This window comes from Salvelinus fontinalis, chromosome 16 (assembly GCF_029448725.1).
Source record: "Salvelinus fontinalis isolate EN_2023a chromosome 16, ASM2944872v1, whole genome shotgun sequence".
NCBI classification, from domain to species: domain Eukaryota; kingdom Metazoa; phylum Chordata; class Actinopteri; order Salmoniformes; family Salmonidae; genus Salvelinus; species Salvelinus fontinalis.
The window spans coordinates 10,361,087-10,378,768 of record NC_074680.1 but is presented as its reverse complement, the minus strand read 5'-3'; the positions used below and the strand labels follow the sequence as shown (position 1 = coordinate 10,378,768).

At 43.7% G+C, this 17,682-nt stretch overlaps 1 protein-coding gene across 6 annotated transcripts in view; it reads right to left on the bottom strand.

Annotated features, from left to right (window-relative positions):
• Nucleotides 1-1,279: 1,279 nt before the first annotated feature.
• LOC129812624 (oxidation resistance protein 1-like) overlaps nucleotides 1,280-17,682 on the bottom strand; it is a 56,018-nt gene continuing 39,615 nt past the window's right edge. For 2 of the 6 annotated variants that reach the window (XM_055864348.1, XM_055864347.1), the window contains exons 2-16: nucleotides 17,290-17,384; nucleotides 15,087-16,053; nucleotides 14,275-14,354; nucleotides 11,647-11,763; nucleotides 9,405-9,584; nucleotides 8,898-9,029; nucleotides 8,602-8,786; nucleotides 7,822-8,216; nucleotides 7,435-7,591; nucleotides 7,029-7,200; nucleotides 6,684-6,800; nucleotides 5,556-5,708; nucleotides 5,115-5,210; nucleotides 4,365-4,438; nucleotides 1,280-4,192 (exon numbers count right to left, since the gene is read on the bottom strand). In XM_055864348.1, coding sequence (XP_055720323.1) covers nucleotides 4,057-4,192; nucleotides 4,365-4,438; nucleotides 5,115-5,210; nucleotides 5,556-5,708; nucleotides 6,684-6,800; nucleotides 7,029-7,200; nucleotides 7,435-7,591; nucleotides 7,822-8,216; nucleotides 8,602-8,786; nucleotides 8,898-9,029; nucleotides 9,405-9,584; nucleotides 11,647-11,763; nucleotides 14,275-14,354; nucleotides 15,087-15,396 — 2,304 coding nt within the window. In that variant the 5' untranslated portion in view covers nucleotides 15,397-16,053; nucleotides 17,290-17,384 and the 3' untranslated portion in view covers nucleotides 1,280-4,056. Of the gene's footprint in view, nucleotides 4,193-4,364; nucleotides 4,439-5,114; nucleotides 5,211-5,555; nucleotides 5,709-6,683; nucleotides 6,801-7,028; nucleotides 7,201-7,434; nucleotides 7,592-7,821; nucleotides 8,217-8,601; nucleotides 8,787-8,897; nucleotides 9,030-9,404; nucleotides 9,585-11,646; nucleotides 11,764-14,274; nucleotides 14,355-15,086; nucleotides 16,054-16,453; nucleotides 16,502-17,289; nucleotides 17,439-17,682 lie in introns of those variants that run through there. The other 4 variants (XM_055864351.1, XM_055864350.1, XM_055864349.1 and 1 more) reach the window with 3 other exon arrangements.

Below are 17,682 nucleotides of genomic sequence, written 5' to 3'. Positions count from 1 at the left end.
AGCAACGTGTATCAACGTATCAAACTTGTTTGAATGAAATACATGATCATAGCAGTGACTGTGTTTGTTTCCCCACAGGTTCTCATTCACTCCCTGCTGAGTATGTTCCACCCACGGCCCTTCAAGTCACGCTTCGCCCCTCCGTGTCCTGCATTCGAGCCGCCAGAGACTTCTATCTGGACATAGTCTTCAGGCGAGGGAATTCTGGGATTCCTCATCAAGCCTAGTCCAGTGAGTTTACAACTCGTTTCCACTTTGTTACCATGTTATTACCCCTATAACATCTGCAGATCCCAGCCTATGGAATAAAAGTTTGAGTTCCTACCTTCTAAACTCCTCTGTGGTAATGTGCTCCATCCTGTCCAAATGAGTTTCATTTAAGAACACGAGTAGGGCTTTTAATATTAAATCTAATTTGTGCTGACAAAAAAATTATCCATAGGCCTAACGGACACATGCTCAAATTCGAGCAGTTTTGATGGACACAAAGGGGAAATTTGTAGTTGGTAGATCCATATTTTAGATTTTTTGTACTTAACATTTTCGTGATATCCAATTGGTAGTTAGTCTTGGCCCATCGCTGCAACTCCCGTACGGACTCGGGAGAGGCGAAGGTCGAGAGACATGCGTCCTCCAAAACACGACCCCGCCAAGCCGCACTGCTTCTTGACACAATGCCCGCTTAACCTGGAAGCCAGCCGCACCAATGTGTTGGTGGAAACACCGTACAGCTGGCAACCGAAGTCAGCGTGCATGTGCCCGTCTGTCACAAGGAGTCGCTAGAGCGCGATCGGACAAGGTCATCCCAGCCAGCCAAACCTTCCCCTAACTCGGACGACCCTGTGCCAATTGTGTGCTGCCTCATGGGTCTCCCGGTCGCGACACTGCCCTGGATCAAACCTGGATCTGTACTGACACCTCTAGCACTGCGATGCAGTGCAGTGTCTTAGACCGCTGCGCCACTCGCGAGGACACTACATCCATTTTTTAAAACTTATAAATTAATGATATATACCTATTGATTATTGAAGAATATAACCTATAAATACCTCATGAGCTTAATTTTTGGGTTATGCTCAGGTGTAACAATTAGGCTAATCTATACTTCCATATTTCCACGTCATATTCTTGAAGATCAAGGGGTATTAAATTAATTGGAATGACTGGAAATCTGACAGACTTTGGTTATCAATGTAAAGATAATAATACAATTTAGATTATCTGTAGTAGAAAGCAATGGGATAGAAGCCTACAAAACCAACCCAAAATGCAATGCAACATTCATTTATGACCAGCTATGTAAACTAACATGGATTTATCCTGCAGTAGATGTCATTCAATTTGTAAATAATGTGTCTAATGCCTCAAGGGGAAATTAAACTAAAAGTAACAAAGTAATCAGATTAAATTTGACTAACGGTTTACAATTAGAAAGTAACCTACCCAACCCTGCATGCAAATCTGTATGTGCGACCAATACACTTTGATTTGGATACTTAACAAATTTAACTGGTTTGGAGGAAGCGACAATAGCCTAGGGAAGTTGAAAATAAGCTAAAACTTTAAATAAAACTGAGCCATCACTTTAAGGGAATTTAATTGGTGCCTGTGCCAGACCCAAGTAAAATAAAAAACGCCAATAAGGTTGTGTGAAAATGACTTAATTTTTTCCTAATGACTCTACGTCCACCACGTCGATGCTAATTACTTCCTGGACGAGACGTCCATGAAGCCTGAGGAAAACGCCACATTTAGCTTCTCTGGGAGAGTTCGAGGACCCCTCCACTGCGACGTACATCAATTTTCTCAAAGAGGGGCTGGAGAAAGCCAAGGAATACCTAGCACAGTAAAGGCTGGCAGTGGCAACAGTCAATTTTGTGTTTGTCTGTAAATTAGGGTAATTCCTCTGAAGGATAATGATCAAAGAAAACGCTAAACGTCTAACTTCTGTGTAGGGATCTGATTCCTTCGGCGCTGGCAACATTAGCATCCAACATGATCAGTATTACAAGAACCTCTTCAAATGACATTGGCAGCTATACCAGTTGAGCCCTTCTGAAGACATAAAAAAAAACATGTTTAAAGCGTATAACTAAACTCAATAGCTAGACGTTCAAGTAGACATACTTCTCATCAGTCAGAAAAGTAGCCAGCTTTTAAACGTCCCTTTGGTCTTCGCTACTATTGACTAATTCATATTTAATTGTTGTAATAGTGAGCTAATTTGTTTTACTCGCTTAAAACGTTTTCACACCAAAACAAGCAGACTGCACCATAATGCATTGTACTAATTATTGTTTTTCTTAATAAGCACTGTTTTGCAATATGTAAAGCACCATAGATTTCTGTAATACTTCGTCATTGAAGGAGTGGCAGAGCAGGCCAAGTCGTTCCCTCTGGAGTTTTAGCAGTTTGTGACGGCCTTGCCCGAAAGTCCAAAGTTGGCTGGCCAAGGCCTGATGCCATTGCTAAAACCTCTGCAGGCAACACCCCTGCTCTGTTCCCGAGGTCGCCAACAGCTGTCATGGAAACACAAAAAGTTGGATGCTGGCACAATTTTAATGTAATTGCATTTTGTTTGATATTTCCTATGAAGCCAAACATTGTTGATGTAGATCTCATGTTATGGAACTACAGGTTAATTAACACCTTGCCCATGAGATCAGAATTTAAAGTGACTACACCAAAGATTATCTAACAAAATCAACAGTTAAGAGCAAGACGAAATGGACTTAGTGATATTCTTTGCGGATTCTACCACGTGTACATTGACACTTGAAACAGGTCATATCTTAACAAAATGTTATTTCTCCATCCTCTAAAAGGAAAGATTCACCCATTTTGAACGTTATATCGTATGTGCATCACTGCTCTATCAATTCCGAAGTTCATTGCATGTGTATCTGAGCTAGTCGCTGTTCAAGCAGGCTGTATTTTTGCCTGCTTGAACAGCGAATAGCTCAGATAAACATGAAAGGATCCTAGGAATTGATAGAACATCGCTCAGAGATGCACAAATACGATACAACATTCAAAATGGTTGAATCTTTCCTTTTAAGCACTGCAATGTAGGCACATGTTAGCATTGCAGAGGTAGTCATCCCCTTGAAATAACCCTTGTTTGTGCAAACATTTTTTTTTATAGATTGGGTCTTTGCTAAAAGGAGTCTTGATTGTTATTTTCAGTCCATAAGCTTGCAATGACCACTGGGTGAAATCAATGTTTCTCAAAAAGTATCAGATAAAGACATGTTATAATAACATTAGCCCTATTTTTCACATTTTGTTGATTTTGTCTACTTGTTATATTGTGGGAACATAGATCTAACTTCTGATCAGTGACAGCAACTTTCAGGTATTGTTTGATTGAGTGGGTAACAAACATTTCTAAAGATATTTAGGTTAGACCATGTCCCTCAAGTCCTTTTTTTGTTCACGTTGACTAAATTTGTACATCAGTTCATATAATTTGGTCTATATGCAAAAAGGGGCATAGTGAGCCCCTAGTTCTTCGAATTTCAGTTCCTCCATTTTACAAAAGAGACAGCCACCTTCAGGTTAGCAATTCACAGGCAGCAAAAAGATGGTGCCAGAATAACAGTGCCAATTGTGCTGGGGTGGAAATGCAGGCTTACACATGCAGGTAGGCTTACAGATGGAGATCCATTGCTAGAAGATGTGAATTCCACCACTGAACTACAGTATCCACAATGTAGAGTCAGTTGAACATGAGGACCATACCAAGCTGCGAAAGGAGTGGGGGGGGGGGGGGGGGGGGCTGCAACAGGGCAAGTCTTCCAATGCAGTGAGGCTACAACCCCAGTCCCAAACCACCAACACCCCTCCACCTAATGGTTTGGTCCACATTCAGAGATAGGGTTCAGAATAATCACAGTTCAGTTCGCAGCCCAAAACCACAGAATTAAATCAAAATAGTGAGGTACATCCAACTCATTGTTCTAGAAGAGATGGGTTCTAGAGTCTTGGTTACAGCAGTCATTGGACAGCCAGACATTGTGAGTGGGTGTTGCTAGGCAAGTTGAAGAGGGCAGGCCTTCACCAGAACGTCCACACCTCCAGCTCTATGACGTGGAAGTCGTCTCTTTCCGAGAGGCAGCAGTTGTTGAAGGTGTAACAGGGGCTACTCCTGCCCAGGTACAGCGTCTCATCCAGCCACAGGCCAAAGTGACCACTGCGGAAGAGAGAAAGAAACGCAGTTCATTGTTTTAGAGTAAAGTAATGTGTTCTCCTAAACATATTGGCACATACTGTACCACAAAGCAATGGACAGTAAGTGTCACGGAAATAGAAACAGCATCAAGAAAACCATAATGTAACATTTCTATAGCTGGGAGTGGCTCTACCTTCCTCCTCCGATAGCAAAAGAGTCCAGGTCTCCCTTTATGAAGAAGGAGTTCTCTCTTGTCCATCTGAAACACTATGGGAGGTGACAAGGGCAGAGTCAGTCAGGGACACCGACACAAGAGTACCTTAGGGTCCTATCTGATTAATGCTTTACTTCTCTGACAGCCCTTTCCGCATTGCAGACCAGGCGAATTGCAGATCAATGAACTTGGCCTTTGTAATGCTCTGCATATACAGTACACTATTTATAGCACAGGAGGCTGCTGAGGGGAGGACGGCTCATAATAATGGCTGGAACGGAGCTAATGGAATGGCATCAACATGGAAACCGTGTGCTTGGTACCATTCCCCCTATTCCTCTCTAGCCATTATCACGAGCACGTCCTTCCCAATTAAGGTGCCACCAACCTCATGTGATTGATAGCAATGAGTTCCTAACTTCTTAAATGTTGTTTGTGCTTAAAAAGACAAAACGTGACCTTTCATAATCCAGTCATGCATTAAATTGATCATGTGACGTTGGTAGAGACCTTGATGTGAATAGTAATTTGGCTGCTATGAAAACTCCTGCAATGTTACATCAGCAAGATTAGCAACAAACAGTATTGTCTTCACTTAGGTTGACAAAACAATCCTGCAGCAATACCTTAAGACACATTTCAGATTAGAACATGTGGGAGAGAATTGTTTGGCAATGGTTGTGTAAGTGTAGTGTATGCATCATAGTGTGTGTGTGTGTCTTGTCTGACCTTGAATCGAGGATGCAGCATGAAGAGGAATGTCTCTCCTGTGCCATAGAAGGTCTCGCTCGGCCTCAGTGGGTGAGAGAGAAAGCTCCCAAACACCTGGGGCACAGAAACATACCTACCATTAACAAAAACACAGCCCTCTGGTAACCAAACAAGACCGAGCTCATACAATGGGGGTCTTCATAGGTGACCACAAGTCCACAATGAACTCGTGACTCCTTGCAAATCATATGTTATTCAAACCAACCCCACCATAGTTTCTGGAGCAGTTGTGAGTGTCTGAAGTCAATAGTGCAAATGCCATGAAAAGCAAGTGCTCTATGGTACGTGTTTGTGTTGAATCTGAAGCGGATAGATATTAAAAATGTTGAGGGTGGTGCGTGGAACATTGGAGAGTTTGTGACTATTACATTTCAAATCTGAGTACATAAAAAAGGGCACCTGATTGAGCGAGTCCTTGATGACCATGAGTACAGGCGAGTCGCTGCCGTTCAGCTTCCGGTAGAGGGACTTGAGGCTGGAGCCGTGAAGAGACGTGCTGTAGGCCAGATGCCACATGTGGCCCACTGTCCTGGGAGGCAACTCGGCTGAGAGCTGGAGAGAGGGAAGGATTGAGAAGGAGAAAGAGTTGTGCGAGAGGGTTGGAGAGCAGGGGCACAAGTGGGCTCCCGAGTGGCACAGCGGTCTAAGGCACTGCATCTCAGTGCTTGAGGCGTCACTACAGACACCCTGGTTTGATTCCAGGCTGTATCACAACCCATAGGGCGGCGCACAATTGGCCCAGCGTCGTCCGGGTTTGGCCGTCATTGTAAATAAGAATTTGTTCTTGACTGACTTGCCTAGTTAAATTTAAAAAAACGAACCTTTTCCTCTGTTGAGCTAAAGAAAAAGGGAGAAAACGGTAATCATTGATATCCAATTATATTACCCTTTTCTTTAGCTACGCTTTTCCTCTGTTGAGCTAATCATCTATCCAACAAGTGAATGAGCCTGGACATGAGACATTTGAAGATCTGACCTGCAGGTGCCATAGCTAATGTATGGGTTCAAAGTGCTCACAGCACTGCTCTGCTCAAATCTCTCCACAGGAGTTCACTACCAGCATTCTACCTCATGCATAACCCCCTTTGTGAGACATGGCCACAGTAGGGGTTGAGTATTTTCAGTACTCCACTCAGCACGAAGGTTCAGTCATGAATGGCTCTGTGTGTATGACTGAAGGCCAATGCTGCTTGAGGGAGACCGAGGTAGAAGCAGAAAAGTCAGGTTGTCTCAGACTCTGGATTTATCTTTAAACCCAGACCAGTCTGGGAATGCTGAACTTGTAATGCATTTGTGGAACTAGAGGCAAGAAGAGGAATGTGTGCAATTTCTTCTATATGTGTGGTGCTGACCAGTGACATGTCATGAGAAGCTTTAATTTAATTTCCCTTTGGGGATTAATGAGGTCATTATCTCTTTCTTATCCAATAATGGATGAGAATAATCTTCCATTGTGAATTTGTGAATTTGTGATTAGATCAGTGTTTTGTGAAGATCCGACATACATGTCTATGGTTGGGTGCTTACCTCTCTGACAAGCTTTGCGTCCAAGATGCGACTCTGCTCCACGATCTCACACAGTCCCTCTGGATCTTTGTCCATGACCAGAGGTAGTCTCCCACCACCCTCCTCCACTGACACCATCTGCAAGACAAGACACACAACCTAGTTATAAACCCATTAACCTCGCACTCAAACGTGACACACTCAAACAACAACTCCGGACCCCACCCCACCTAAAACACTGCTCAAACTTCCCCAGGGCAAGATGTGCAAAAGATGCATCGTCACCACTGATGCTCTAGTCAAAGTTAATGGAAATAGCCATTTTTGTTGTCAGCCACTACAGACTTTAATAATATACAGACTTACCTCCCAGTCCTCCCCAGTCCGTCCGTGGTTCTTGGACACTTCTTCCTCCTCCTCCTCCCCGTTGTCGACCAGTACAAACTCGTCTTTGTCGCCCTCCCCTTCCTCCGACCCTCCCTCCAGTATGCATAGGTCAGGCCTCCAGTGGCTCAGATAGGCGTAGAGCTCGTCTGAGCTACAGACAAGACATGAGAGCAGAACGATTTAGTGTTAAAGATCTTTGACTTACTTCCAGTGAGAATTGTAAAAGTCTATATATTCCTCAGCAAGGGAGGGCATTGAAATTGCTGAACAAGACATGTAAACATTATGTTAATGTTAGACATAGTCAGTGTGAGGTGCTAATGCTCACAGAAGTGGAGTGTTAATGCTAATCTAAAACAGTCTTTCTGTGGCTACAGACTGTTACCTCTCCTGGGAAAAGGCGAACCAGGCATCCCTCCGGGGTAAGGTTTTTGTTGTCCCCAGCTGCAAGCCTGCAGCCACACCCTTCTTCCCAGCGGACCCCTGGAGCCGCAGCCTGACAAACATGAGACACCCAAAATTTTCTGAAGGTCTAGAGAGGCCTGGAGGAGGAGAGAAGTAGGGGGGAGGGGGGAGGGGGGGGGGGGAAGAGAGCGAGAGAGAAAAGGGGAGAGGAGAGAGAAAGTGAGGGGGTAGCAAAACAAAGAAAAAAAGACTGAGTTCGAACCATTTGTTATGATACCATCTTCCTACAAACTTATCAGACTTCAACCACACAGTGCTGCTTGGGATAAAACAATGACAAAACTATTGACTTGATTCCTTTCCTTACCTGACGTCCGATTCCTCACAGACTGCTCCCTCTCCGTCCCCTCTCTGTCCACCTGCTCCATTCTCACTAGATTTCCCGTCCCTGCTGCCTCTTGTCCTCCACAACAGAAGGTGGCAGCACTGCTCAGCACAGCCCCGGATGACTGCACAACCTGCTCTTCCAGTGGGCTTCCCTTCCCCTCCAGCTGCTTCTCTGCCTTAGTCATGTCACTGCTACTCTCCTCCTCAGCGAACCCTTGGACCAGGCTGAGAGCCAGGGCAGACCTCAGCTCCGACGTAGCAGCAGAGACCAGCACTGGGACAGTCTCCCCCTTGTGCTGTGCGCTACTGCTGCTTCGCCTCCCACCCTGCTGGAGCGTCTTGCCAGTTTTCTGGGTCTTTTTAGTTCCTTTCCACCTAGTAACAGAAAAACAACCACCTATGTATGTTGCATGTTCTGCAATGTGACCCAGCAAGCGCTCCTTGATACCATAGAAATCCATGGACCAATTTCATTGGCTATATTCCCATTTGCACTGCTAGATATCACAGAGAACATACAGAATGTTAAGGTCACTGTTGCTACCTGTGGATTTGTCAGAGACTCACCCACACTGATCCAGTCATAGTGCATATTTGCGATCTGCCGATTTGACAGGTCTGCCCAGAATATAGGATTATTTTAGTGACCTCCTATTGGTTAAAACGCCTTTCCAGGCAATGTGAAGACACAGTATGTTGATCTGTGAAGAGCTGCACCAAATATGTGTCTCAATCATGCACATAGTCATTTAATGCTGACCTGTGTGTGGAGGTGTTGAAGTGTACGTGGGAAATGTCCGTGTAGAACGAGACTGAGTCCAGGCTGTCCACTGAGCAAGACAGCAGGTACTCCTCACAGCCGTGTTCCATCACCAACGGGTGGGTCTTACACGGGTCAAAGAAGATCTTATTGGACGTCACTAGCAAGATACCAGAAACCACACCCTGGTGAAAGAGAGAGGTGAGAAAGGTAAGCGGGTGGTGAGAGGGGTGAGCAAGAATTTCGAGAGCGAGGTGCGTGAGAGTTGAGTGAGAATGGCGCTAGTCTCCACCCACCTTGCGGTCAGTGATGTAGCGGCAGAACAATTTGAGATATGGCATGGCGGCTTGCCCTTCCCTTTGGGAGCACTCGGGAGGGAGGGCCAGTAGGCAGAGCTGTCCGTCAGGCATTGGCACCGCCTCCACATCCTGGGAGAATCAAAACAAGCACGGAGCAAAAACACAACCGTAGCCACTCGTTAGACAGCACTTTATATACACAGAGCTGAATTAGCTGGTTTTAAAAAGAACAGTTCTCACAGAAATCAATCATTGCCATGAGCCAGTTAGCCAAGTTTTTCCAGTCCTGCATTGACTCTTATTCTATTGAACAATTTCAGCTTAATTTAAAAACTGTTAGCCTCTCCTGACAAGAACATTCAATTCTACCATCAGAAAAGCAAGAACACACTCCATTAAAGGCCTGATAGGAGCCAGATAATCATGGTTAAATCATTTAAAAACATTGTCAAATGTACCTCTTCTGTATGATTTGTGGAATAAATTAATTCACATTATCCTTACCAGTAGTTTGTCATACTCTGCATCTGGTGACGGGGAGTGAGGGCTGGCAGATGGGGCCGGAAAAAGCCCAAGCCCTGGGTTAGTGTCAAACTCTGGCTCCAGCCTGAGGTTGGGGTCAAGGTGCATCACTGCGGGAGATGAGCCTTGGCCAGAGCCTTTACTCTTGGGAACGCGGAGGTTCTTCAGAATGAAAGCACAGTAACATCACACATTTGTGCACTGCTGTAAATACAACTCTGCCCAGACTAAGACCTCCCACTTCCTCTTTCCATTGTACTGTGAACTTTAAATCTGCTTTACTGTGGTCTTATCTGTAGCCTACTGGAATGGAGGGGTGGATGCTTGATTTGGTAACCATGCAAATACAGGTAACTGCCAAAATGAAGGAAATGCAAGTAAATAAGGAATACAAAGTATATAGAAAGCAGGTGCAGTCCCAGAGTTAAGCAAATAACATCATCATGCTTAGGGTCATGTATAAAAATGCAGAGTTGCCCATTATTTTGGCTAACATGGCTAGAGGAGATCTGTGACTTTGAAAGAGTGGCCTCAAAGGAGCATAGGGGGAGAGTGTCAGTCACCAGACAACCCAATTGAACACTTATGGAAGATTTGAGCGGCGCCTGAGACAGCATTATCCACCACCATTAACTAAACACCAAATTATGGAATTTCTTGTGGAAAAATTGTGTTACATCCCTCCAATAGTTACAGACAATTGTAGAATATATTCCAAGGTGCATTGAAGCTGTTCTGGCAGTTCATGGTTGCTCAACGCCCTATTAAGACATTTTATGTTGGTGTTTATTTTATTTTTCCAGTTACCTGTGGGTTCTCTGAAGGCTATGTGGTGAAGGCTACATAATCTTTCCCTCACTTTGCATGTCAAATCATAGTGGAAGGTACAAGTAAAACATACTATATATACACACACACAAAAAAGTATGTGGACACCTTTTCAAATTAGTGGATTCGGCTATTTCAGACAATTTGCTGACAGGTGTAGAAAATTGAGCACAGTCATGAAATCGCCATAGACAAATCTTGGCAGTAGAATGGCCTTACTGAAGAGCTCAGTGACTTTCAACTTGGCACCGTCATAGGATGCCACCTTTCCCACAAGTCAACTGTAAGTGCTGTTATTGTGAAGTGGAAATGTCTAGGAGCAACAAAGGCTCAGCCGCGAAGTGGTAGACCACACAAAAATCACAGAACGGGACCGCTGAGTGCTGAAGTGCGTAAAAATCAGTTGCCACTTTCACTATGTTCCAAACAGTCTCTGGAAGCAACGTCAGCACAAGAACTGTTCGTCCGGAGCTTCCTGAAATGGTGGAGCTGCACACAAGCCTAAGATCAATATGCGCAATGCCAAGCGTCAGCTGGAGTTGTGTAAAGCTCGCCGCCATTGGACTCTGGAGCAGTGGAAATGCGTTCTCTGGAGTGATGAATCACGCTTCACCATCTGGCAGTCCGACAGACAAATCTGGGTTTGCTGGATCACAGGAGAACGCTACCTACCCAAATGCATAGTGCCAACTGTAAAGTTTGGTGGAGAAGGAATAATGTTCTGGGGCTGTTTTTCATGGTTCGGGCTAGGCCCCTTAGTTCCAGTGAAGGGAAATCTTAATGCTAGAGCATACAATGACATTCTAGAATATTCTGTGTTTCTAACTTTGTGGCAACAGTTTGGGGAAGGCCCTTTCCTGTTTCAGCATGACATTGCCCCCATGCACAAAGTGAGGTCCATACAGAAATGCTTTGTTGAGATCGGTGTGGAAGAACTTGACTGACCTGCAAAGAGCCCTGACCTCAATCCCAACGAACACCTTTGGGATAAATTGGAATGCTGACTACGAGCCAGGCCTAAATCGCCCATCAGTGCCCGACCTCACTAATGCTCGTGGCTGAATGGAAGCAAGTCCCCGCAGCAATGTTCCAACATCTAGAGGAAAGTCTTCCCAGGAGAGTGGAGGCTGTTATAGCAGCAAAGGGGGAACCAACTCCATATTATTGCCCGTGATTTTGGAATGAGATGGTCGACAAGCAAGTGTTCACAATGTCATAAATTTTGCAAATTAATGACTTAAAAATCATACAATGTGATTTTCTGGATTTTTGTTTTAGATTCCGTCTCTCACAGTTGAAGTGTACCTATGATAAAAATTACAGACCTCTACATGCTTTGTAAGTAGGAAAACCTGCAAAATCGGCAGTGTATCAAACACTTGTTCGTAACTCTTACCTGCCGGGAGATGAGGGAAGAAGAGATGGAGGTGGAGAGCTGCCTGTTCAGCTTAGTCTGATCTGCCAAGCTACTGCACTTGGAGTTGACACTGAACACCGTGTCTTCATGGTGAGCCTGTGTGTACGCAGTGCAGAAATCCATTTTAGGTAGTACTCCAATATTTTAAGAAATCAGACCAAATAAATGCCAATCTGTTCCCTTCATTTGAGGCTCCACAGTCCTCTGACAAGCCCAATATCATGTGAACCTTCCATCCGCTCCCACACAACACAGGATTTAGCTATTGACAGATGGTCCATTGACCTAAATTACATTCCCATGGAAAGGATTGATATTTTCATAACACAGAAGTTTATAGACCATGTACTAAACTGCAAAGAATAAAAAGAGTATAAAATATGCATACATTCTGACTACTCCATATGTTGCATAAATCAATATACAAACACGTCACCCCTATCCCCCTATACCAGACTCAAAGCAATATTGGTCCTTGAAAGCGTCTTGATATGCTGTAGATGGTTTCAATGTATATTTTCTAGACTGAAATGCATTGCAAAGGGACTTTCATAGACCGAATAAAACAAAGTTATTGAATACATGTTTTTGTCTTGATTAAGTTATGTTTAGGCTACAGTAGGATTTACAGTAGTTCCACATACAGTTGAAGTCGGACGTTTACATACACCTTAGCCAAATACATTTAAACTCAGTTTCACAATGCCTGACATTTAATCCTGGTAAAATTTCCCTGTTTTAGGTCAGTTAGGATCACCACTTTATTTTAAGAACGTGAAATGTCAGAATAATAGTAGAGAGAATGATTTATTTCAGCTTTTATTTCTTTCATCACATTCCCAGTGGATCAGAAGTTTACATGCACTCAATTAGTATTTGGTAACATTGCCTTAAATTGTTTAACGTCAGTCAAACGTTTCAGGTAGCCTTCCACAAGCTTCCCACAATAAGTTGGGTGAATTGTGGCCCATTCCTCCTGACAGAGCTGGTGTAACTGAGTCAGGTTTGTAGGCCTCCTTGCTCACACATGCTTTTTCAGTTCTGCCCACACATTTTCTATAGGATTGAGGTCAGGGCTTTGTGATGGCCACTCCAATACCTTGACTTTGTTGTCCTTAAGCCATTTTGCCACAACTTTGGAAGTATGCTTGGGGTCGCTGTCCATTTAAAAGACCCATTTGTGACTAAGCTTTAACTTCCTGACTGATGTCTTGAGATGTTGCTTCAATATAGCCACAATTTTCCTGCCTCATGATGCCATCTATTTTGTGATATGCACCAGGCCCTCCTGCAGCAAAGTACCCCCACAACATGATGCTGCCACCCCCGTGATTCACAGTTGGGATGGTGTTCTTCGGCTTGCAAGCCTCCCCCTTTTTCCTCCAAACATAACTATGGTCATTATGGCCAAACGGTTATATTTTTGTTTCATCAGACCAGAGGACATTTCTTCAAAAAGTAAGATCTTTGTCCCCATGTGCAGTTGCAAACCGTAGTCTGGCTTTTTTATGGCGGTTTAGGAGCAGTGGCTTCTTCCTTGCTGAGCAGCCTTTCAGGTTATGTCGATATAGGACTCGTTTTACTGTGGATATAGATGCTTTTGTACCTGTTTCCTCCAACATCTTCACAAGGTCCTTTGCTGTTGTTCTGGGATTGATTTGCACTTTTCGCACCAAAGTACGCTCATCTCTAGGAGTCAAAACGTGCCTCCTTCCTGAGCGATATGATGACTGTGTGTGGTGTTTATACTTGAGTACTATTGTTTGTACAGATGAACGTGGTACCTTCAGCCGTTTGGAAATTGCTCCCAAGGATGAACCAGAAGTGTGGAGGTCTACCATTTTTCTGAGGTCTTGGCTGATTTCTTTTAATTTTCCAATGATGTCAAGCAAAGAGGCACTGAGTTTGAAGGTAGGCCTTGAAATACATCCACAGGTACACCTCCAATTGACTCAAATTATATCAATTAGCCTATCAGAAGCTTCTAAAGACATGACATCATTTTCTGGAATTTTCCAAGCTGTTTAAAGGCACAGTCAACTTTAGTGTATGTTAACTTCTGACCCACTGGAATTGTGATAGTGAATTATAAGTGAAATAATCTGCCTGTAAACAATTGTTGGAAAAATTAATTGTGTCATGCACAAAGTAGATGTCCTAACCGACTTGCCAAAACTATAGTTTGTTAACAAGAAATTTGTGGTTTAAAAATACATTTTTATGTAAACTTCCGACTTCAACGGTATCAATTTCCCCTTTACGAAATCTGATAACGTTTGAAAGCTTCAGTGATAGAAGCTTCTTCACCTGCAGGTGATATAATTACGAACATTTATTTAACACATATCTTGCAATACACTGTCCTTCCATTATAACGGTTGTAGAGCCTCAGAATATACCCTTACATACCCATTGAAATAAGGAAGATCTGTGACTGATCTGTGACCACTGTTTCACTGAAATACAGCTGGTCTGACATTTGAACCCTCATTATCAGAATCTATCTATACCATATATTATGCACTGTATTGGTTATCAAATGTGAGGGTGCAGCAGACCCTTAAGATCATTGACATAGGAGTAGGTCTACATGAGATTGTGACTCACCATAGTGTCTACCTTGTCATCTGACTGTTGATCTCTGCCCATGGACTTGGCCATGGTTCCCTCCGTTCCCCATCTAGGTTCTATGAAGGCAAGATTTAAAAACATGATGTTGAGAAGCGATAACGCTTTCCACCAGTACTCTTCTTTCTGCTGCTGACTTACAACTTGTTTGTGGTACTGTATATAGTTTAATTCATGCAAAACAACCCCCCACTCTCTCTGGCCCTGTGTGGGCTCCTTTGAAATTATATACATTTGAGGTTTATTAGGGTACTGGGGTTTCTCTTTGAGAGCCTCAGGTGTGCAACAAGGCAGCACTGTTGGCCTTGACACACCGACATAGAAATGTCAGATCTCTGGCTCAATGTCATGTGTCAGCAAACTAGATCAAATTGAAAGCCCGCGGGAGGAGTGATCACTTTGATCCAATAAGTCCTATGAAAATGTCAACATTAACAGGGGCAGATCTGTGGTTCTGGGTACAGTGCTTTCAGAAAGTATTCATACCCCTTGACTTACTCTACATTTTGTTGTGTTAGAGTCAACAGGTAATTTATCTGTCAGAAGTTCAAGCCTTCTTTGCTGCAGGGTTGCAATTCCTCAAAAGTTAAATAACGCTACATCTAGAGAGGAGTTCTCCTTAACAACCTCCCTTTGTGTGTGTTCTGTCAGGCTCTAGAATGGTTTGCTACGAAAATACACAACATAAATGCCATACAAATAATTGGCTATGGATCTACTGCAGCTACCAAGCACCTACTAAAGCAAACAAACCAGAGATATCGCTATAACCTTGTTGAGAGATACCTCACCTTGGAGGTAATACTGTCTCAGTCGGGGGTTCCGGATGTGGGGGACGTGGTCAAGGGGACGCCCCACGGCACGGTGGCCCTGACCGCTGGCCCTGGCCTCCTTGGTTGGGCCGGTCTGAGGTCCTGTCTCCAAGGGTCCGGAAATTAACCTGGGGGACTGGGTGTCCCCAACAGGGAGCTTGGACCCCAGTCTGGAGGGGAGAAAGAACAGAGGGATACTGGTGGTAGGGAAAACTACTGGGATGTTTATTAGTTCACCATTTATTATGGTCATTAAAGCCTTCTGACCCCATCTACAGTATATGAGCATGTAAGGGTAAAAATAGTTGATAACCCATCCGAGGCAATCAGCTATGATTCTTTATAATTTTGTCTTGACATTAAAAAAAAGACTGCTCGATATTGGCAATCACATTTGTGATTCATAGGATAGTGGGAGTTAGGGAAATGGGTTGTTACTGTTTCTGGCAACACCTGCTCTCCTCTTGTCCACGCAATGCCCATGACTGTGTTCCTTTATTCAAATGAGAAGTACATTCAAAAGAGTGATTATATCAAAGAAGGTGTTGAAGTTCTACTTTGAGCTACTATGCTCCATTCATTGCAACATGTAGGGAGAGCAACACAACACGTAGGGAGAGCAACCCATAAAAGGATAGGACGCATTCTGGGATTAACTAAACGTGTCACAATTCTAAGCAGTGCGTTTCCTCATTTTTTTGCCAATAATCAGTTAATCGCAGGCCTGACCTGGTCTTGACATTGCCAAAGTAGCTGGGCCTGTTTTTGTCCCGCTGTTGTATTTTGTGTTCCATGGCTCCAAGGGTTTGCAAGAAGGCCTTCTCAGGGGCCTAGCTGAGAATTCTGGGATATTGACAATAGCGATGGTCTGGTGAGTTGAGGGGCTCAGCTGGCATCCGTCCTCCTATGTTGGGTTCCCATGCTTATTAGGCCCCCGTAATCATACCTACAGGAGAGTGTAAGTAAGTGCACATATAGAAGAATGAGAGAGTGAGACAGTGCATATACTCCAAGTAATGGAGTCAGGTCTTTCAGGAGAATCAATGATGCAATCTGAGCAGGCATATAACCTTGCGCTGAAAAGTCACAAAAAAAGGTAAAATAAGCAATAAAAAAATAACATTTTGTATTGAGAAAATGCTCTCAAAGACTATCTAGACAAGAGAAATGCCAGGGGAGAGAAGAGATTAAGTAAATGCACGTACACCATATATACAAAAGTATGGACACCCCTTCAAGAGTGGATTCGGCTATTTCAGCCACACCCATTGCTGAAAGGTGTATAAAAATCGAGCACATAGCCATGCAATCTCCAAAGACAAACATTGGCAGTAGAATGGCCTTACTGAAGAGCTCGGTGACTTTCAACATGGCTACAGAGTTCCAAACTGCATCTGGAAGCAATGTCAGCACAAAAAGTTCCTTAGTTCCAGTGAAGGGAAATCTTTTTGCTACAGCATACAATTACATTCTAGACGATTCTGTGCTTCCAACTTTGTTGCAACAGTTTGGGGAAGGCCCTTTCCTGTTTCAGCATGACAATGCGCCCGTCCACAAAGTGAGGTCCATGGTTTGTCGAGATCGGTGTGGAAGAACTTGACTGGCCTGCACAGAGCCCTAAACTCAACCCCATCGAACAGCTTTGGGATGAACTGGAACGCTGACTGCGAGCCAGGCCTAATCGTCCAACATCAGTGCCCAACCTCACTAATGCTCTTGTGGCTGAATGGAAGCAGCAATGTTCCAACATCTAGTGGAAAGCCTTCCCAGAAGAATGGAGGCTGTTATAGCAGAAAGGGGGGGACCAACTCGATATTAATGCCCGTGATTGTGTAATGAGATGTTCGATGAGCCGGTGTCCACATACTTTTGGTCAGGTAGTGTATATTGAATGGCATTTTGGTGCATTCAATGTCATCTATTTTCCTTTTTAGCACATTCAGTCAGAAGAGATCGGTTTCTCCACTTAGCTCAAGTTCATAATGAATAAGGGTTCTACGTGCAATACTGTATGAAGCATGCCAACAAATCATTAATGCCGTGGAGAAGATTGCATTTACTGTAGTCTTCATACACATGAATGATCCCACTTCCATATCGAAAATCCGGGGGATGCGGAAATAAAACGTAGTAGTGGGGTACCCTGAATTCAGCAACATATTACAAGCATATGGGGACTGACCTGTCACAAAGACTGCCCGGAATGTTGATGGAGAGCGGGTGATTTCGGCAGACTTCATATTGCGGTGTGACAGCACTGCAGAGTATAGCTCAGTACTGCAACGCCAACAGAAACACCTTGAGCATGTATGCTCCGCCTATTTCCCTCATCCTCCATCATTTTTAAAGGGCCCGTGGTTGAGCAGAATCATTACATGGCTGGAATAACGGTTAACTCACTATAATAATCAATCCAACCCCCATGTTTATAAATTCCCCATACAAACGCCTTAAAATAGCATAGATTACAATGGTAACTTTTCTAAATGACTTTGGTTTGTTGCACTAATTAATTGCAGATAGAAAAAGCCTATACATAACTTTCGCAGAAAATAACATGGCCTTTCTTAGAATA